The 20,225-nt window shown below is 45.6% G+C and overlaps 1 protein-coding gene across 1 annotated transcript in view; it reads left to right on the top strand.

Annotated features, from left to right (window-relative positions):
- The window catches only part of LKAAEAR1 (LKAAEAR motif containing 1), an 87,862-nt gene that overhangs the window by 14,213 nt on the left and 53,424 nt on the right, over positions 1-20,225 (top strand). Inside the window, exon 2 of the mRNA XM_029613661.1 lies at positions 8,922-9,260. Coding sequence (XP_029469521.1) covers positions 8,955-9,260 — 306 coding nt within the window. The 5' untranslated portion in view covers positions 8,922-8,954. The remainder of the gene's footprint in view (positions 1-8,921; positions 9,261-20,225) is intronic.

Below are 20,225 nucleotides of genomic sequence, written 5' to 3'. Positions count from 1 at the left end.
CAAAGATAAGACAAGCAGTCCTACAGTCTTTACCATCCCATCCTAAGTGACGGCCACACTCCAGTAGATCACATCACAAGAATATCATACAATCAGACGTGATCGGGAGCTTGAGACTCCCAGGACAGCATGGCTATTTCAGCCCTGCTATCGACGGGAAAAGCAAGTTTGCTTACCGTAAACGGTGTTTCTGTAGATAGGATGAATTAGCCATGCTGACCCACTCTCCTCCCTGGCAGTCACTGTTTTTCTTCTATAACCTACAGCTTAATCACATACTGAGGAGAATCTGTTACTTCCTGCGCGGGAACAAAAATCTAACCTCTGCTTAACAAGCTCTGCCTCCCGGACCTGATTGACAGATCCCAGGACAGCATGGCTAATTCATCCTGCTATCTATGGAAACACTGTTTACGGTAAGCAAACTTGTTTTATGGAATGAAGGTGAAAGAGGCTAGACTCAGGAATAATCTAAGGAAATATTTCTTTATAAAGAGGGTAGTGGAATACATGGAATAGCCTCCACCTGGAGTTGGTGGAGATAAAAACAGTAACTAAATTCAAGAAAGCATGGGATAAACACAGAAGATATTTGAAGGAGTGGTAGGGATTGTAAAACTTAAGAGTTGGTATGGATGGGCAGATCAGATAGGCCGTAATAATGGGCTTTTACTGCCATCATGTTGTATGTTCTGCCTCTAGCTCACTTTAAGTACCATTTGATTTAAGCAAGTAAGAAATATCTTACAGTAAATTAGAAGACAGCTGAACATAGCAGATGCAAGTCCTTATTGACTGTGATAAATCACACCAGTGGAATGAAGGCCCTAGTACAGTAAGATGAAAGGGCAGTACATGGCCTTCACTCGGAGGAAACGAGCGTGGCGAGTGGAGTGCCTCAGAGAGGGGTCCTGGTTCCATATCTGTTAGTAGGAAAGCCCACTCTTTTTTGTGAGTGGTACTAACATCTGCGAGAGAGTGGACACCTGAGAGAGTAGACAAAATGAGAAGAGATCTAAGAAAACTCAAGGAGTGCTCGCATGCTTGGAATACACCTTGAGGGCTGAGATACTGGCATCCATCAAGCAGGCAAGAACTTGCATAATCACAGTGGGAGCTGGAGCCCAGAGGACTGCTGGGTACTTAGAGAGGTGATGATTCCTCTGTACACATCATTTGTGAGAGGGAGGGTCATTTTCAAATGGACCTCTGAGGGTAAGGTAGCACTTTTCCCACATAAAGGGGGGGTAATTTTGTGGCAATGCACAGCAGTTAGCCAGCAGCTATGCACAGAAATGACACTAGTCTTCAAAGCAGACTTGCGTGCATAAATCCACTTTGAAAATTCTGGCAGCAGAACTGCATGCACACAATTCCAGCCGCTGTTTGGTGCGTAGAGTTTACACTCGTACTTTGGTGTATAGAAGCTGAATATGTTAGCAGGAGTGCAGGTGAAGGAAAGGTTTCCTTTTACAAGGAGGCCTGTGTGCTAGAAATATTTTCATCTCTAACAGGCCGCTACAGTACAGTGCGCTCCAACGGAGCGCACTGTTAACCTGCCCTTGGACGCGCATTTTCCCTTACCCCTTATTCAGTAAGGGGCAGAAAACGCGCGCCCAACCCGCGGAACCTAATAACGCCCTCAACATGCAAATGTATGTTGATGGCCCTATTAGGTATTCCCGCGCGATACAGAAAGTAAAATGTGCAGCCAAGCCACACATTTTACTTTAAGAAATTAGCGCCGACTCAAAGGTAGGCGCTAGTTTCTGCCGGCACCGGGAAAGTGCACAGAAAAGCAGTAAAAACTGCTTTTCTGTGCACCCTCCGACTTAATATCATGGCGATATTATGTGGAGTCCCAAAGGGTAAAAAATAAATAAATTTAAAATGGGTCGGCGGCTGTCAGGTCAAAAACTGGACGCTCAATTTTGCCGGCATCCGGTTTCCTAGCCCGTAGCTGTCAGCAGGCTCGAGAACCGACGCCGGCAAAATTGAGCGTTGGCTGTCAAACCCGCTGACAGCTGCCGCTCCGGGTCAAAAGGAGGCGCTAGGGACGCGCTAGTGTCCCTAGCGCCTCCTTTTGCCCGTTTCTACCGCCGGGCCTCATTTAAATAGAGAATCACGTGCACAGGTGAGTGGCCTGTGCGCGCGCCAGGAGAGCGGGCGTTCGTCCGCTTTCCCGCGGACTTTACTGAATCGGCCTGTAAGTAAACAGCTACTGGAAGTGCACAGGATGTGCAGGAGGCAAGAGGTTCATCTGTAAGCAGCGTGGGAATCTTCCAGAGCCCTGGGTCATCTGTCACCTCTCTGACAGACAAGGGGGGGGTACATCCCCTCAAGGGCCTGCTAATGCTGGAGATTATAAAAAGCCCCGGCTTTCCTGAGTCAGGGGCTGTTTGAGATTTCACTGGAAGAAATTGGTTGGAGCTGGGGATCCCAGAAGGGAGCAGCCAGGAGTGAGGGTGCTCAGAAGCTGCAGGTTACACCTGCACTGAGCCAGAGAGTGGGCTTGGGGAATCTTGAAGACATTTCTGATGGGTTTTTCCTGTAGCTGAGCAGAAGTTCCAGTGAGAAACCATTTATCTGGTGGAGGAGTGGAAGAAAATACTAGCCTGAGGGAGGGAGAAGTAATAAAACCAAGAAACCATCTTCATAAGGGGAGTCTGGGAAGAGAGAATGAAAGCTTTTTTGAACTGTGATTGCATTTACGTTGTCCTTCTACCTGCATCTACTTGACTGTCACTACGTTTAACACTGAAGACTCTGAATTAAACTAGCGTTCCTTTGGTGCACAGTTATTTATTTACCAACATTTTACTACCCGTATTTGGGGCAAGCCATCATATCTGTTTACAATAAATACAATTAACTAAAATTCAACCACATTCAGATAAATAACATAAAAATATTAGAGGAAACCCTGCCCCCAGCTCTCGTTTCTCCACCTCGGGGGTTCTGAATACCAAGCACCCCGAGACTGGGAAGGTGGCCCCACGAAAAGGGGGAGAGGGTTACACGTTCAAAAACCCAAACATGTGAGTGCAGGTCCATCCTGCCCAGACTCCAGCCTAAGCGTGTAAAACTCCCCGAATACGCTGTGTCTGCAAACAGTTTTCAATAGAACCGGTATGTCCAAGTCCTTCCTGGCCAGACTCCAGCCTAAGCATGTAAAACTCCCTGCATACACTTTGTCTGCACACAGTTTTCTATAGAACCGGTATGTCCAAGTCCATCCTGCCCAGACTCCAGCCTAAGCGTGAAAAACTCCCTGATTACACTTTGTCTGCACACAGTTTTCAAAGAACCGGTATGTCCAAGTCCTCCCTGCCCAGACTCCAGCCTAAGCGTGTAAAACTCCCTGCATACGCTGTGTCTGCACACAGTTTTCTATAGAACCGGTATGTCCAAGTCCATCCTGCCCAGACTCCAGCCTAAGCATGTAAAACTCCCTGCATACACTTTGTCTGCACACAGTTTTCTATAGAACCGGTATGTCCAAGTCCATCCTGCCCAGACTCCAGCCTAAGCGTGAAAAACTCCCTGATTACACTTTGTCTGCACACAGTTTTCAAAGAACCGGTATGTCCAAGTCCTCCCTGCCCAGACTCCAGCCTAAGCGTGTAAAACTCCCCGCATACGCTGTGTCTGCACACAGTTTTCTAAAGAACCGGTATGTCCAAGTCCTTCCTGGCCAGACTCCAGCCTAAGCGTGTAAAACTCCCTGCATACGCTGTGTCTGCACACAGTTTTCTAAAGAACCGGTATGTCCAAGTCCTTCCTGCCCAGACTCCAGCCTAAGCGTGTAAAACTCTCTGCATACGGTGCGTCTGCACACAGTTTCCTATAGAACCGGTATGTCCAAGTCCATCCTGCCCAGACTCCAGCCTAAGCGTGTAAAACTCCCTGCATACGCTGTGTCTGCACACAGTTTTCTATAGAACCGGTATGTCCAAGTCCATCCTGCCCAGACTCCAGCCTAAGCGTGTAAAACTCCCCGCATACGCTGTGTCTGCACACAGTTTTCTATAGAACCGGTATGTCCAAGTCCTTCCTGGTCAGACTCCAGCCTAAGCGTGTAAAACTCCCCGCATACGGTGCGTCTGCACACAGTTTTCTATAGAACCGGTATGTCCAAGTCCTTCCTGGTCAGACTCCAGCCTAAGCGTGTAAAACTCCCCGCATACGCTGTGTCTGCACACAGTTTTCTATAGAACCGGTATGTCCAAGTCCTTCCTGGTCAGACTCCAGCCTAAGCGTGTAAAACTCCCCGCATACGCTGTGTCTGCACACAGTTTTCTATAGAACCGGTATGTCCAAGTCCTTCCTGCCCAGACTCCAGCCTAAGCGTGTAAAACTCCCCGCATACGCTGTGTCTGCACACAGTTTTCTATAGAACCGGTATGTCCAAGTCCATCCTGCCCAGACTCCAGCCTAAGCGTGTAAAACTCCCCGCATACGCTGTGTCTGCACACAGTTTTCTATAGAACCGGTATGTCCAAGTCCATCCTGCCCAGACTCCAGCCTAAGCGTGTAAAACTCCCCGCATACGCTGTGTCTGCACACAGTTTTCTATAGAACCGGTATGTCCAAGTCCATCCTGCCCAGACTCCAGCCTAAGCGTGTAAAACTCCCCGCATACGGTGCGTCTGCACACAGTTTTCTCTAGAACCGGTATGTCCAAGTCCATCCTGCCCAGACTCCAGCCTAAGCGTGTAAAACTCCCCGCATACGCTGTGTCTGCACACAGTTTTCTATAGAACCGGTATGTCCAAGTCCTCCCTGCCCAGACTCCAGCCTAAGCGTGTAAAACTCCCCGCATACGCTGTGTCTGCACACAGTTTTCTATAGAACCGGTATGTCCAAGTCTATCCTGCCCAGACTCCAGCCTAAGCGTGTAAAACTCCCCGCATACGGTGCGTCTGCACACAGTTTTCTAAAGAAGCCAGATCTTCAACCAAACTGGTGTGGGGTCTGCACCCAAAGCCCCAGGATATTTATTTATTTATTTATTTATTATTTTTATTATACCGAGTTTCATGATATGAATCACATCAACCCGGTTTACAATTAACAATGTGAATAACTGCAGAGAGTAACATGGTAGAAACATTTCCCAATTCGACATCAAATATAATAAGAAACTTAACAAATAAAAACATTGTAACAATATTTAGGATGTGAGGAAGTTACAAAAAACAAGGAAAAATAACTAGGATCTGAAAGGGGAGGAAATTAAAGAAAGAATATTAACATTTTAGCCAACTGTATCAATTAATAAATATGTATAAAATTATAAAATATAGATGGGTAGGAAAGATTGACCAAATATGAATTGTAGTGAAGTATAATAATATGTTGTCACTGCGTGTGAAGTTAGTGGGTTTTTGTTACAGTTCACTAACTTTTGTGTTTATGCTGATGGGTGGAGAATTTAATCCAGATCTGGGAATGCTTTTTTAAAAAGCCAAGTTTTTAGTCTTTTCCTAAAAGTTAGAGCGCATGGTTCTTGTCTTAAGTCCGGGGGGATGGAGTTCCAAAGGATTGGACCTGCAGATGAGAGAGCTCTTGAACTGTAGGATTTGTGGTGGTAGGTTTTGGCATGTGGAACCAGTAGTGATTCTTTGTAGTGTTCCCTGATGGGTCTGGCAGATGTGTGTTTTTTAAAAGGGATTTGTAGGTCGAGTTGAGTGTGTTGATGGATGTTTTTGTAGATAATCATGATGGTTTTGTACATAATTCTGAAGTGGATATAAGGTCCCTTGTTTCATCAGTGTATTAATGTGTACATTATTTTTGCATTTTTTTAATAATCCGCTCTGATGTGCTAATGATGAGCGGAACAACAAGTTTAATAAATGAAATGAACTAAATATATGCTAAAGGAGAGTAGAAAGCAAGCAAGGCTATGATAGAGACACTGAAATACTTCAAAGGCATAAATATTGAGGTCAATATTAAGTAAGAGGTGAATTTTAAGACCCGTGTGTGTGCCGACTCGCGCATATGGATGTGGCGATTTTATAACATATGAACACATATGCATGCGTACATGTGCGCATACTTTTATATAGACGCATGTGTAGGCAAATGCTGCATCTGCCATGTAAGTGGGAGGATTTTATAAGGGGTGCGTGCCAAGGCTGCTTACCCTTTTCCCAGTTCAACCAGTGTAGGGATTGGACTTCCTACCCCCCCCAGGTTTAAAGGCTCCCTTCTCCCGATAGAACCCAACCCTTAAAATCCTGCTGACTAGTCCTGTTGTTTTATCTTTGACTTACACACCAGTATCAGCAGACAAAGTTACATGGTGGGAACCCCCCGTGTATTAAGTATTTACGTGCAATCCCCGGCCCTTTCTGAACTTTTCCATTTGTGCATGTAAGGGAGTGAAGAATAGGCTGAGCAGACAACCAATAATTCCCAGACACCTCTGCTGTACTTTGGCTTGTCAAGAGGTGAATGAACTTTGAGTGCTTTTCTGAGCATGACTTGCAGAAAAGCTCTGAGACAGATTTGCTGGCAACAACAGGAGAGAGGCCTATTTAATGGCACATTTGCTTCACAATACAGAGAAACTGAGTCCAAGATGCAAGCTGTTGTCTTGCAGATGCATATTTCAACTAACAGAAACTAGTTGAAAAAGAAGATCCTGTGAGGTGACAGTTTTGAATGAATCCTGGTGCCAAGAAATGGAATCCAAGCCTAGCTCTATTCAAGACCCAGACTGCGATTTGTTTACACAAACAAAGAAGAACAAAAGAAGAAAAGAAGAATACAGTGCATCAAAGCCAGAATGATACAGGAACTTTTATCATGGGAGGAGGGTTCAGGAAGGACTAGTATAGAATGATTTTTACAATTGAATGGGGGGTGTCATCACAAGCATTTCCTATACATGATAGATTGTCATGACAACAGCCTAAGGTATCTTTGTAGAAGAAGTCTTTGAGCAGTCACGTCATTCATTCTGGAAACTTCGGGAATGTTGTATTTTGATTATATAAGTCAGGGCATGTCAGAGATTCACGGAGATGCTACTTATTACAGATAGAGGGCATATTGCATCTCACAAGAACACTTGTCTTTGCCTCTTCTTTAAAAAGCCAAATAAACTAAATTTTAAAACCTCTTGCTGAATCGCAGTGTTCTTGTGCCCTAAGCTTTAAGTCCAGAAAAAATTAGACAGGAGATATGCGTGTACAGGAGTGCCTCTTAAAATCCACGCAGCGAGCACCAGCCTGAGACACACACATAGGACTTTTAAAATCCACCAGCAAGCTGGAAAGCAGGAAAGTGCTTTGTCTAACTTTATCCAGATATGTAATGGGACTTCTGAGCATAAATCTGCTGCTATTTCCAGATAGTTATGCATGTAACGTTATCCAGATAACTTTAGGACAAGTACTTTACCAAACAGATTTACGTGTATAACTATATCTAGCCAACTCACTAGCAAGCCGTTCCTAGGTCTGACATACCATTAACTTTTCATCAAATGTAATACTCCAACCAAGTTATCTAAATGTTTTTCCCTAGTTATTGGATCCACGTTTTGTTCTCCCTGTTCAATGTAATGCAGCCTTGTGCAAAATTATTGTTTGAATGTAAACCGAGGTGATTTGTAACTTGTTACATGAATATCGGTATATAAAAATGCCAAATAAATAAATAAATAGCCAGTACTGAATACATAAATCTGCTGCTATTTCCAGATAGTTATGCATGTAACGTTATCCAGATAACTTTAGGACCAGTACTTTACCAAACAGATTTGCGTGTATAACTATATCTAGCCAGTACTGAATACATAGGGGTAGATTTTCAGACCGCGCGAATAGGCGTACTTTTGCTGGCGCATCAGGCGCAAGCAAAAGTACGCGGGATTTTAGTAGATACGCGCGTAGCCGCGCAAATCCTGGATCGGCGCGCGCAAGGCTATCGATTCTGTATAGCCGGCGCGCGCCGAGCCGCGCAGCCTACCCCCGTTCCCTCCGAGGCCGCTCCGAAATCGGAGCGGCCTCGGAGGGAATCCTCTAACGCCCTCCCCTCACCTTCCCCTCCCTTCCTCTACCTAACCCACCCGCCCGGCCCTGTCTAAACCCCCTCCTTACCTTTGTCGGGGGATTTACGCCTCCCAGAGGGCCGCCAGCGCGCCGGGACGCGACCTGGGGGCGGGTCCGGAGGGCGCGGCCACGCCCCCGGACCCGCCCCAAAACGCTGCCGACACACCCCCTTAACGCCGCGACGACCGGGCCCGCCCCCGACACGCCCCCCTCGGAGAACCCCGGGACTTATGCGAGTCCCGGGGTCTGCGCGCGCCGGTGAGCCTATGTAAAATAGGCTCACCGGCGCGCAGGGCCCTGCTCGCCTACATCCGCCCAGATTTGGGCGGATTTAGGCGAGCAGGGCTCTTAAAATCCGCCCCATTAAGTTTAACTGCACCCTTGGAACGCCTCCAGTCCCTTCCCTTTTTAGGGGAACAATGACTTACGTACACAAAATGTACCTGCTGCACGGGGGAACGGGAGGGGCAATTTAACCCCAAAGATTTGTCCAGCTAACTCCTAAAGTTGGACAACTCTTGAACATAAACCTCAAAGTACAAGAAGCAAAAAATTATTCTTGAACAAGAGGTCATGGTGTGAGGCATCAAGGCAACTTCAGGAAATGTTTCTTTCCTGAAAGGGTGGTGGATGTACGGAATGGCTTCCCAAGGGAGATGATGGAAGCAAAAACAATACGAGAATTCAGGAAAACTGGATTAAAAATGAAGGGAAAGCCAGAGATCATCTGAGCTCCATGGTGTGCACCAGCATTGAAAGTGGGTGGAGAATATGGGCCTTTCAGTCCTCTCTTACTATTTGTGCAAGTATCTGGGTTACTTCTGATTATTTTGGTCCTTTTTTTTTTTTTGACAGATTTGTGTAAGCAAACTCCTCTGAAAATTACTGATGGCTGTAAGAGGAACTAGTCTGCAGAAAGAAAAAATTACTACAAGAAACTGGAACAATTCGGCTCAGGTGGAGATGAGGAAGATGGCTCCCCAGCAGCGAGGAAAACACTGGAAGCACGAGGAGCCCCGTAAGGAGGACGGGCAGTCCGTGCTTACGCCAAAGAAGCGAGTGACCAAGCAAGATAAGCTGCGACAACAGCAAGAGCTAGAGCAGATTCAACAGGCCAAGGTGGTGGGGCAGCTGAAGGCGGCCGAAGCCCGGAACCGAATCCGAATGAAGAGACTTCGCTTTCAGCATATGAGAGTAAGTTGTCTGGCCGATCTTCCCCCTTTAATGATGCTGTGAGGCAAAGAGAGAAACCCTTCTGTAACTAGATCCTGAAGTGACACTGAAAGGGCAAGTTGCAATCAGTCTACCCAGGTGCCAAGCTCAACGCTCATTCTTTCGTTTTATACCTGTATTTTTGCTTTTTATGCTGTCTTTATGGTCATTGTTATTCTAAAATGATATAAGTGCTTGATTGTACTCTTGCTTTGTTTGTGTTTGTAAGTGTTGCAGCTATCCTCGAGCACATGACACAGAAATAAGTGCACTTAATACCTAAATAAAATGTGAAACTTCTCTTGAGGTGTGAAGGATCCAGAGACTTTGCAGCTGCTTTTTTAATTTCTTATCTGCACACCCCAAAGTTCAAAGCAGGTTACATAAAACAAGATCCCTAACTCAACATTAAAAACTCCCAAAAACCACAGTTGCCAGCCTCTCGTTTACCCTTTCATCCATCATTAGTCCAGATGAAATGAAGACATTTTTCTGAGAGGCAGTTTATCTGGATAAGTGACTTTGAAGTTGGCTCCCCATGTTTTCCAGGACATTACCCCTGTGATCTTGCATGCTCTCCCGAGGACATACCTTCTGCTTCCACATTGTTGGGGATCACCCTACTTTTCATGGGTCTCAGTATATGTCGTAGGGTTATCACAGCGTACCTGCATTACAAGTAGAGAGTACTTTCATACCAGCCCAGAGTACAAGCACACATTCACCTTCCGGTCGGCAGGCATGACTTACCTGAATCCAAAAGCACTGACTGCCCCCTCGCATAAAGGTACTTGTATAATCAGACTACATGCACTCAGCTCCAGGCTGTTTGAATGCAGCCATTTACGAGCACGAGACAGAATTCTGTGCAGGTAATGGCTTTGAAAATTACCCGCTTAACATGGAACTGTAGGGTCCATCCCAGAGGGACCTGGGTTTGATTCCTGGCTCACGTTATTCATTCCCTGGGTGGCCAGGGCTGGGAATGCTGCAGAGGAGGCATTCATGCTCACTGGCCGGATGCAGGGTCCTGTAACACCCCTTACCTCCACACTCCTGGCATAGCTTCTTGCAGTGTACTGCAAGGTTGAATCCACCTGCACTTCCTGTGGCCCTTTTATAGACCATACAGCCCGCATTTCCTGTGGGTGGTGACTGATGATGTCATCCCAGTTCCGGTATATAAGGAAGCTCAGTTCTACCACCCAGCACCTCAGCAACAGGTCCACCTGCCTTGCAGTGCGTGTTGCTCCTAGTTGTCTTGTCCTGATCCTGCTTTGTTTCCTCATTCCTGGTCCCGGCTTGTTTTCCCAGTGCTTTTCCTGACCTTACCTTGCCCTGCCTTCTCCTAGTTCCTGTCCTTGTTCTCTCTACTCCACTTCCAGCCTCTTGCCCTTGCTCTTCCAACTCCTTACCCCTGCCTTGCCTTCTCCTGCCTCTATCTCTCTTAGTTGCTCCCTGCTTTCCCTTGGACTGACTTCTCATGCTCAACCTCTGTCCAGAGCCAGACTCTGCCTGAATGCCACCTGACCCGACTTCTGCCTGAACATCGTACACCCCAATTTCTACCTGGAATTTTACCCCGTCAGTCTGTTGCCTACTCCGACCTTTGGCCTCTCTCTGGACACTGTCCTTTGCTCACAAGAACCTTTCCTACCAACCCTAGAACCCAAGAGCTCAACCTGTGGAGTAAGGGGTTGGTAACGGTGAAGCCAGACCTAGTCCTAGAGTGTGTCCGCCATCTGTCGGTGTGGGCCTAAGTAGGTTCTCTTGCTAGGCTGCGTCAACCATGCCACAGATTAAGGGTTCATTCTTCATGACAGATTGCTGAGGCAATGAGTTCGGCAGACTTAGCAGCTCAGGCCATATCAGGTTTGGCCTTTAGGATTCAGCAGCAGTAACAGCTGCCACAGATAGCAAGCCTTCTTCAAAAAATAGCTGGCTGAATGGACGATCTATAGGGCCAGCTCCCACCACCGGCTCCTCCTGCACCACAAATGCCAGCTCTTATCCAGGTTTCCATACCAACACCACATTTGGTTCCTCTGCCTAGGTTCAACAGAGATCTGAAGGCCTGCAGGGACTTTTTAAACCATGCCTCTACCACCCCGAAATCCATACAAAACATTATTGGTAAACAAAAAATTTCGAACTCTCCGTTAAACCCTTGCTCAGGCACCTTATTAAAAAGTATAGTAGGAAAGTATCCTGATTACGTATGTTCCCTTATTAATCAATCTTTGGATACTGGAAAGTTCCCTGACCTACTAAAACAAACTTCAATATTACCCATTCAAAAGAATAAGAAACTTCCCTTTATGGACTTTTCTAACTTGAGACCTATTGCCTCATTATGCTCAATAGCTAAAATCTTGGAATCGGTGGTTTTATATCAGCTTAAAGAGTATTTATCGGAGCATGATATACTCCATCCAAACCAGCATGGCTTTAGGAAGGGACATTCCACTGAGACTTTACTACTATCCTCTTTTGACACCTTTCTGAGAGGCTTTGACTCGTATACAGATTATGTAGTTGTTCTATTGGATATATCAGCAGCGTTTGACACGTTAGATCATAAATTACTCTTGTCCTCTCTACAACTTATAGGAATTAAATCAACAGTTATGAGTTGGTTCAGTAGCTTCCTTTCTAATCGTACTTGTCAAATTACTATGGGTACTTTTTCTTCCCAAAAATATGCCCAGACAACTGGTGTCCCTCAGGGCTCCTCGTTGTCCCCAATATTGTTCAATATTTATCTTTTGCCTTTGTGTCAAATTCTGTCAGCATTAAATGTACAATTCAAACTGTATGCTGACGATATTCAGTTATTCGTCCCTTACAAGTCTTCCTGGGCAGACACCTTTTCCCTGATCCAAGTTTATATTAACACAATTGAACAATGGATGGCACACAATCGTCTAAAACTCAATAAAAAGAAAACGGAAATATTATGTTTGAGTTTTATAACCAACCCCTCCAACGCACCGCCTACTAGTTTAGTAGTTGGCAAAGAAACCATTCAAGTTACCAAACTTGCACGTAATCTCGGTTTGTGGGTAGACACTAATCTATCCTTAAAACAACACATCTCAAAAGTGGTGAAAACCTCATGTTCTCAAACGATTACGCCCCCTTTTATTTCCTCATGATTATCGTTCTGTGCTTCAAGCATTAATTTTATCTGGTCTAGACTATTGTAACGGCCTATACTTGGGATTGCCAGATTCCTCCATTAGACCGTTACAATTGATATTGAACTCAGCAGCTAGACTCCTCACTGGTACCCCACTAAAGCAACATATCTCACCAATTCTGTACAAATTACATTGGCTTCCAGTTAAATACAGGATTCAATATAAAATCATTATGTTAATTCACTCTCTCTTGAATAACATTGAATCTACTTGGATGTGTTTCACGTTACATTTTTACAGACCTCAACGAGAACTGAGATCTACGGGGAAGAATCTGCTAGAAATTCCCTCAGTGAAAAACGTGGCATTAAGCATGACTAGGAATAGAGCGTTCTCGGTTGCTGGCCCCATAATGTGGAATTCACTGCCAGACCCACTTAGGTTGATAAATAATCGTAAGGATTTTAAGAAGGCGTTAAAAACCTATCTTTTTCAGGAAGCGTTCAAAGATGTAGAAGTTCCTTAATAGAAAGTATAAAACAAATCACGTGTGTTTACTTAGCTTACTTTACTTTTCCTGCTTTTAATTTTTTTAATGAAAATTGGCCACTCTTTCTCTTAATCATTTTTATTTTTATTGATAATGTAACCATGATGTATTTTATTCATACTTAGTTATTTTAAGTTTTATTTAGTACAAATTATTTTTAACCTTTAATAATTTAAGGTTTGTATTACTGTAAACCGCTTTGATCGGTAAATTTTACTGGAAAACGGTATATAAATTTGTATAAATAAATAAATAAATAAATGCCTCATGCACTTTGCGTTACAAGCTTCCAGTTTCCCTTCAGACTGCACCAAAATCACAATCATCCTATTGTTGTCAGGGTCCGCTCTAGTCTTTGATTCACCACTTTGGCAACATAATGACCTACTCATCAGGAACTGATAGTAGTTCCTTGCCCAATTCAGGCGCACCTTCGACGAACCCGGTCACTCCTCATCTGCTGCTTCGGAGCCTCTTCATCTCAAGCAAGGGACCAGCAGGAGCAGACTTCTTTGTGGATAAAAAAGATGAATGCCTCCGACCCTGCATTGATTATAGAGGGCTTAACGCCATCACCTGCAAGAACCATTATCCACTACTCTTGATCGCTGAGATGTTCGATCTACTACAAGGTGCTCAGATTTTTACCAAGTTAGACCTCAGAGGAGCCTATAATCTTACTCCTATATGCAAAGGTGATAAAATGGATGACAGCGTTTAACACCCACGATGGGCATTATGAGTATTTAGTAATGCCATTTGGTCTTTACAATGCTCCGGTAGTGTTCCAACATATGGTTAACGAAATATTCCGTGATCTCCTTCATTCATGTGTGTTGGTCTGTCTGGATGACAACCTCATCTTCTCACACTCCCTCACTCAACACCACGAGCATGTCGAACAAGTACTTCAACGAAAGCATGAGAATCATGTCTACGCAAATCTCAAAAAATGTACCTTCAAGCAGACTGTTACCTTTCCTGGAGAATATTGTGTCACACCATGGTCTACGATTGGACCCACAGAAAATGGAATCAGTATAGGCATGGCCCCAAACGGTTGCCTTAAAGCACTATAGTGGTTCCTCAGTTTCACAAATTATTAGTGACAATTCACAATTACTCCACACTAGCCACTCTGCTCATCTTCCTTATCAAGAAGGGTTAAGGTACTAGGAACTAGCCCAGAAAAGCCCTCCAAACTTTCACGCAACTAAAAGCAGCCTTCTTTGAAGCCTCCTGGCTCCAGCATCCTGATCCTTTGAAGCCTTTCTTTGTCTAGGTAGATGCCATTGGGGTAGGGGCTGTTCTCTTACAAAACAATGACAAGGCTACTCTCATGAAATGCTTCTTTTATTCCAAGAAGTTTACTCCAGCGGAAATAAATTACATCATTGGAGAGAGAGAGCTACTGACCATAAAGCTGGCCCTGGGAGAATGGCACCACTTGCTAGTAGGAGCCACCTTCCAGTTCACCATTTACACGGATCTCAAAAATCAACAATATCTACAACAAGCACAATGTCTGAACCCATGGCAAACCCATTGATCTTTGAGTTTGAAATCAAGTACCAGTTGGCAGAAAACTCCAGTGGGCCAATGCTCTTTCAGTCTTTCAAAGTTGAAGATGTGCAAGAGCCATCTAGACATATTATTGACCCAGCAAGCATTCTTGCAGTCGCCACCATTACAGTATCTCCTGCAAAAACTATTGTTCCAAAGCATCTTCACAAGATAGTCCTGTACTGGGCACATGATTCTCGCTTTACCAATCACCCCAGAATTAAGACTACTTTGGACCATCATGCTATTACTGGTGGTCGTAAGCGAAGCATGATGTGCAACAGTGTTGAATTTTGCTCAACTGTGTGCTCAACAAACCATCTCATTCCCATTCCTGGGTATGTTATAACCCTTACCAGTCCCTAAAAGACCCTAGTCACATCTCGCCATGGTCTTTGTCACAGAACTTCCTGTCTTCAATGGGTGCACCATTACTTAGGTGGTTGTGGACTGAATTTCAAAGATGTCCCACTTTGTTCCACTCCCTAGATTCCCTTCGGCATAGAAGATGGCTCAGTTCTTTTTTCTGCATATATTTCAACTTCACGGATTACCGGAACATATTTTTGAGGGACTCAATTTGCAGCCAAATTCTGGAAGAGCCTCTGTCGGAAGTTTAAGATTTCTCTGGACTTCACTTCAGATTACCATTCACAAACCAATGGACAAACCAAAAGAACTTACCAAATCCTCAAAAGTTTCCTCAACCTTAAGTGAATGAATGTCAGGATGATTGGACATCTCCTTGGGCCGAATTTTGCCACAACAACCATATGACTGAGGCTGCTGGTTCCTCACCCTTCTGAATTGTGTGAGGCAGATATCCACACATTCCCTTGCCACTCCTGTTCGCCATACCATGAGCTAATGCCATGGCCCAGAGTTTTGGAGAGGTCTAGCAAAGGACCCAGCAGCTTTTGGCCATTCCACTCCATTCCTCAACCTACCAATATTGCAACTTAAGAAGACACTAAATATGAGGTGGAAGCCATCTCTAAGCCCTCCGGCCACTCCAGGAGCCCTTTTGGACTATTCTTGATGGTGTGGAAAGGTAGCGGAATATGCTGCACAGGCAAACTCATGTGGCTACCTGACCACAGGTAGAAGTGCCTGGAGAGAACAAATAAGTGCTTCACTTGTACCAGCCATCATTCCCACAGGTTGAGCCCTTGGTATTGGCAGTCAGCAGGACTTAGGCAGTTTTCAGCAAACAGCAGAAGAGAGAGTCCAGGTCCAAGGGCAGGTTGGGGCAAAGTGGTCCAAGGTCATGACAGGCAGCAAGCAAGCAGAATCCAGAAGGCAAGTCAAGGGCAGGCAGCAAGCAAGCAGAAGACAGTAAAGGTCAGGGCTGACAGCAAACAAACAAAAATCAGATCCAGACCAGAGTTAAAACCAGGAAGACAACCAAAAGGATCCAACTGACAATGGGCAGGGAGCCAGGAACAAGATAAGGCAAAACCAGAAGGACCAAAACACACAGGCAGGCACCACACACTGAGTAGCAGGCTACTCAGGAGACCTGTTGCCAAGGCACCAGCTGGTTGCAAGAGACTTCCTTATATACCCCTGGAGGATGTGACATCATCAGCCAGTGCCACAGGAAGTTCCATCTAGGGGACCTATAAAGGCCATCCAGGTTACAGGAAGTTCTAGCTCAGGTCCTTGGAACATCATGTTGCTGGAGGCTACGTCAGAGCTGCTTTGAATCAGAGGTGAGAGCTTAGCATGGGGAGGCAGCTGGAGCCTAACACCATCCTCAACTCCAAACACATTAGAGACAAGTTGCATTATCTTATTTCAGGGAAGGAATCTGGCCCAGAAGAAAATATGTGGGAACATGCATCCAACAACCAGACTACTCGTCTCACGTGAGAGTTCCATAGTGTCTTTTCCTACAAGATTGGAGAGGGGTCATAGAAAAGGGGATACTGTAGCACCTCTTATCTCCACAGTCCTAGCTTGGATTCCTGCAGTGTGCTGCAACCTTGGGTCTGGTTGAAACCACCTGTACCTCCTGTAGCCCTTTTATAGACTGTGCAGCCAGTATTTCCTGTGGGTGCTGACAGATGATGTTATCCCAGTTCTGGTATATAAGAAAGTTCAGCAGTGGTCAGGCCCTTCAAGGGATTCAGAGAATCCCCAGCACTAACTCATTTCTGTAACATATTTGTGGTTTGTTTGGTTTTTTTTTTTTTAACATTTGCTTTCATTGAGTCAGGCAGCAATAAATCAAGCCAATTCCTCAACCACACTATCCATAGGTGGCCCGGCAGCAGGAATTGCATTTAAGTGAACGTCATCTCCTACTGCCACAGGGCCCATCTTGCAGCTCTTATCGTGAGATCGGGCCCGCGGTAGCAGATGACGTTGCATCACTGCGACTGCTACTACAATCCACGCCACAAACAACCTGTAATCTGGCAGGAAAGCAGAGCCCATCCCATTGCCTGCTGGAGAAGAAAGTAAACCCTGTGCTGCCAGCAGAGCCCATCCCATTGATAGATTAAGATGAGTCCTGGCAGGCCAGTGCAAAGTCCATACTGCGGTGGCCAAAGGAAGGACCCGCGACCCTGCAGCTTGATAAAGAGGCAGACGAGTGACCAGGAGGCCCTCAGTCTGAGAGAGTGAGTATGTGTAAAAGTGAGAAAGCCACTGAATGTGCGAGAGTGCCTGTGTATATGTGTTTATTTGTTTGTTTTTGTTTTTAAAAATTTATTAATCGCTTAACACAATTGGCCTAAGCGATGTACATAATTACACACACAGCATTACAATAAAAGTTTGGCAAAGACTAAACTCCACAAAAATTTAAATTAACAAAAATTAAATAATAAAGAGATCATCAAACATCAAGTCAGCAGACAAACCATTGTCACATTTGTATATGAAGTCAGATGACATTAACTTCATTACGGTACATCTCAAGTATGCTAAAAAGAAAAATTCTTAATCAGTTAGATGACATTAACTTCATTGCTTACATCTCAAAAACACGGGTGAGAAGAAAATCTTTATAAGATGTTTTGAATTTCTTAAGATCATGTGTGAGAGAGTGCCTGTGTGTGTGAGGGAGAGAGAGCCACTGAGTGTGACTGCGTCTGTTTGAGCCAGTAAGGGGCAGGGGCCACTGAGTGTGAGTGTGCTTGTGTGTGAGGGAGAGCCACTGAGTGTGAATGTGTGTGAAAGAAAGGGGGCCTTTTTTGTGTGAGAGAGTACCTGTATATTTGATGGCCACTGAGTGTGAAAAAGTGATTGTATAGGTATGTGATGGAGAGAGAGTGCGAGTCATTGAATGTGAGAAAGTGCCTGTATGTGAAGGAGAGAGACCCTGTGAGTGTCGGTGTGCAAGTTTGTAAAGGAGAGCGAGCCACTGAATGTGTGTGCGCATGTGTGCAATGGAGAGCCACTGAGTGTGAATGTGTGTGAGGGAGAGAGAACCAGTAAATGAATATGTATGTGTGTGAGGGAGAGAATGCCTTTTTTGTGCAAGAACATGAGTGCCTTTTTTGTGAGAGTCCCTATATGTGTGAGCAACTTAGTGTAAGAGAGTGCTTTTTTTGTGTGAGAAAGTGCCTTTGTGTGTGTAAGGAAGCATGAACTACTGAGTGGGAGAGCGTGCCTGTGTGTGGGAGAGAGAGCCACTGAGTGTGAGAGCATGCCTGTGTGTGGGAGAGAGAGCCACTGAGTGGGAGAGCGTGCCTGTGCGTGGGAGAGAGAGCCACTGAGTGGGAGAGCGTGCCTGTGTGTGGGAGAGAGAGCCACTGAGTGGGAGAGCGTGCCTGTGTGTGGGAGAGAGAGCCACTGAGTGGGAGAGCGTGCCTGTGTGTGGGAGAGAGAGCCACTGAGTGGGAGAGCGTGCCTGTGTGTGGGAGAGAGAGCCACTGAGTGGGAGAGCATGTGTGTGGGAGAGAGAGCCACTGAGTGGGAGAGCGTGCCTGTGTGTGGGAGAGAGCGCCACTGAGTGGGAAAGCGTGCCTGTGTGTGGGAGAGAGAGCCACTGAGTGGGAGAGCCTGTGTGTGGGAGAGAGAGCCACTGAGTGGGAGAGCGTGCCTGTGCGTGGGAGAGAGCGCCACTGAGTGGGAAAGCGTGCCTGTGCGTGAGAGAGAGAGCCACTGAGTGGGAGAGCGTGCCTTTGTACATGTGGGTGTGTGTGTTTGTATGAAAGAGAATGAACACGTGTTAACAGTGTGTGTATGGGGAAGAGAAAGAGGATAGTTTGTGCATCCTCTCCCCTGCCAACTAATCCAGGACAATCTCAGATCTACTGGAAATCAAAGGTTCCCAGTTATGGAGAGCAGTGGATTTTATTTTTAATTCCTATTAGTTTTAATTGTTGGATACTTGATATGTCTGCGGCCTGTTTTTAAATATTGATGTAATATTTGCAGTGCTGCTCCTTCCTGGGTAGGATGGCTGGTGTCCTGGGAGTCAGTGTTTTGATGTGGCAGATTTGTCTCTTGGGGTAACTGTATTCTTGAAAGACTGTGATAGCTCTTATTGGATCTATGTAAGTATTATCCAAAATACTGTATATGAGTTATTGACGCAATATGGAACCCTTCTTTAGATGTGAATGTCTCTGATCTGACATCTGAAGAAGGGACCTATGTATTTTTAAAAGCTTTTGTACAATATGTTTAGATTCGGGTTGGTTTTTTTTTTTATTGTTTACCTAATAGGTGGTGTGTTGGTGTTTTAGGGCCTAATGTAATATTTGCAGTGTTGCCTTTTTATAGGAAGGGTTCTTGCTGTCTGAGTTCCAGCAGTTAGTGTTTTGGTATAGGAGGTTTGCTATATTGTAATTTGTTTATTCATAGCTTTCCGAGGGTCAAGCCTACACCAAGTGCATGTTAGAAAAGGCCCAATACCATATGGGTTCCAACTGTCTTTTGTATCTTGGGGAGAGGGGACCGAGGAAGTGAAGACTTAGGGGGCTGGGGAGTGTAGGCAGGGTGAGGGGACGGAGGGAGTGAGACTGCTGGTGACGCGGGAGGGTCTTGGAGATGGAAGTGGAGAGGGAGTGGAGGTAGCGAGACTGAATCCCTTACTATAAATGTCACTGCACGCCATTGAAGCTCAGTTCTACCACCTGCCTTGCAGTGCGTGGTGCTCCTCGTTGTCTTGTTCCTGATTCTGCTTTGTTTCCTCATTCCTGGTCCTGCCTTGTCTTCCCAGTTCCTGTCCTTGCCGTCCTTTTCCTGACCTTACCTTGCCCTGCCTTCTCCTAGTCCCTTGTCCTTGTTCTCCTTGCTCCACTTCCAGACTCTTGCTCTTGCGATTCTGGCTCCTGACCCCTGTCTTGCCTTCTGCTGTCTCTCTCTTCTGGTGCCCCCCCCCCCCCCCCCCTGCTGCTTTCCCTTGGACTGCCTTCTTGTGCTCGCCCTCTGTCTGGAACCCAAACTCTGCCCTGATCTCTGCCTGGAATTCAACCCCACCAGTCTTCTGCCTACGCTAACCTTTGGTCTGTCTCTGACACTGGAGTCTACTTAGTGTTTGGGTAATTGCCAGGTTCTTATGGCCTGGTTTGGCCACTGTTGGAAACAGGATGCTGGGCTTGATGGACCCTTGGTCTGATCCAGCATGGCAATTTCTTAACTTTGTCTAAGCCCTGCCGGTCCCAGATCCCAAGGGCTTGGTAAAGGTGAAGCCAGACCTAGTCCTAGAGCGCGTCCGCCTACTGTCGGTGTGGGCCT

The sequence above is a fragment of the Rhinatrema bivittatum genome, chromosome 8 (assembly GCF_901001135.1).
Source record: "Rhinatrema bivittatum chromosome 8, aRhiBiv1.1, whole genome shotgun sequence".
Lineage (NCBI taxonomy): Eukaryota > Metazoa > Chordata > Amphibia > Gymnophiona > Rhinatrematidae > Rhinatrema > Rhinatrema bivittatum.
This window is presented reverse-complemented; position numbering and strand designations above follow the sequence as displayed.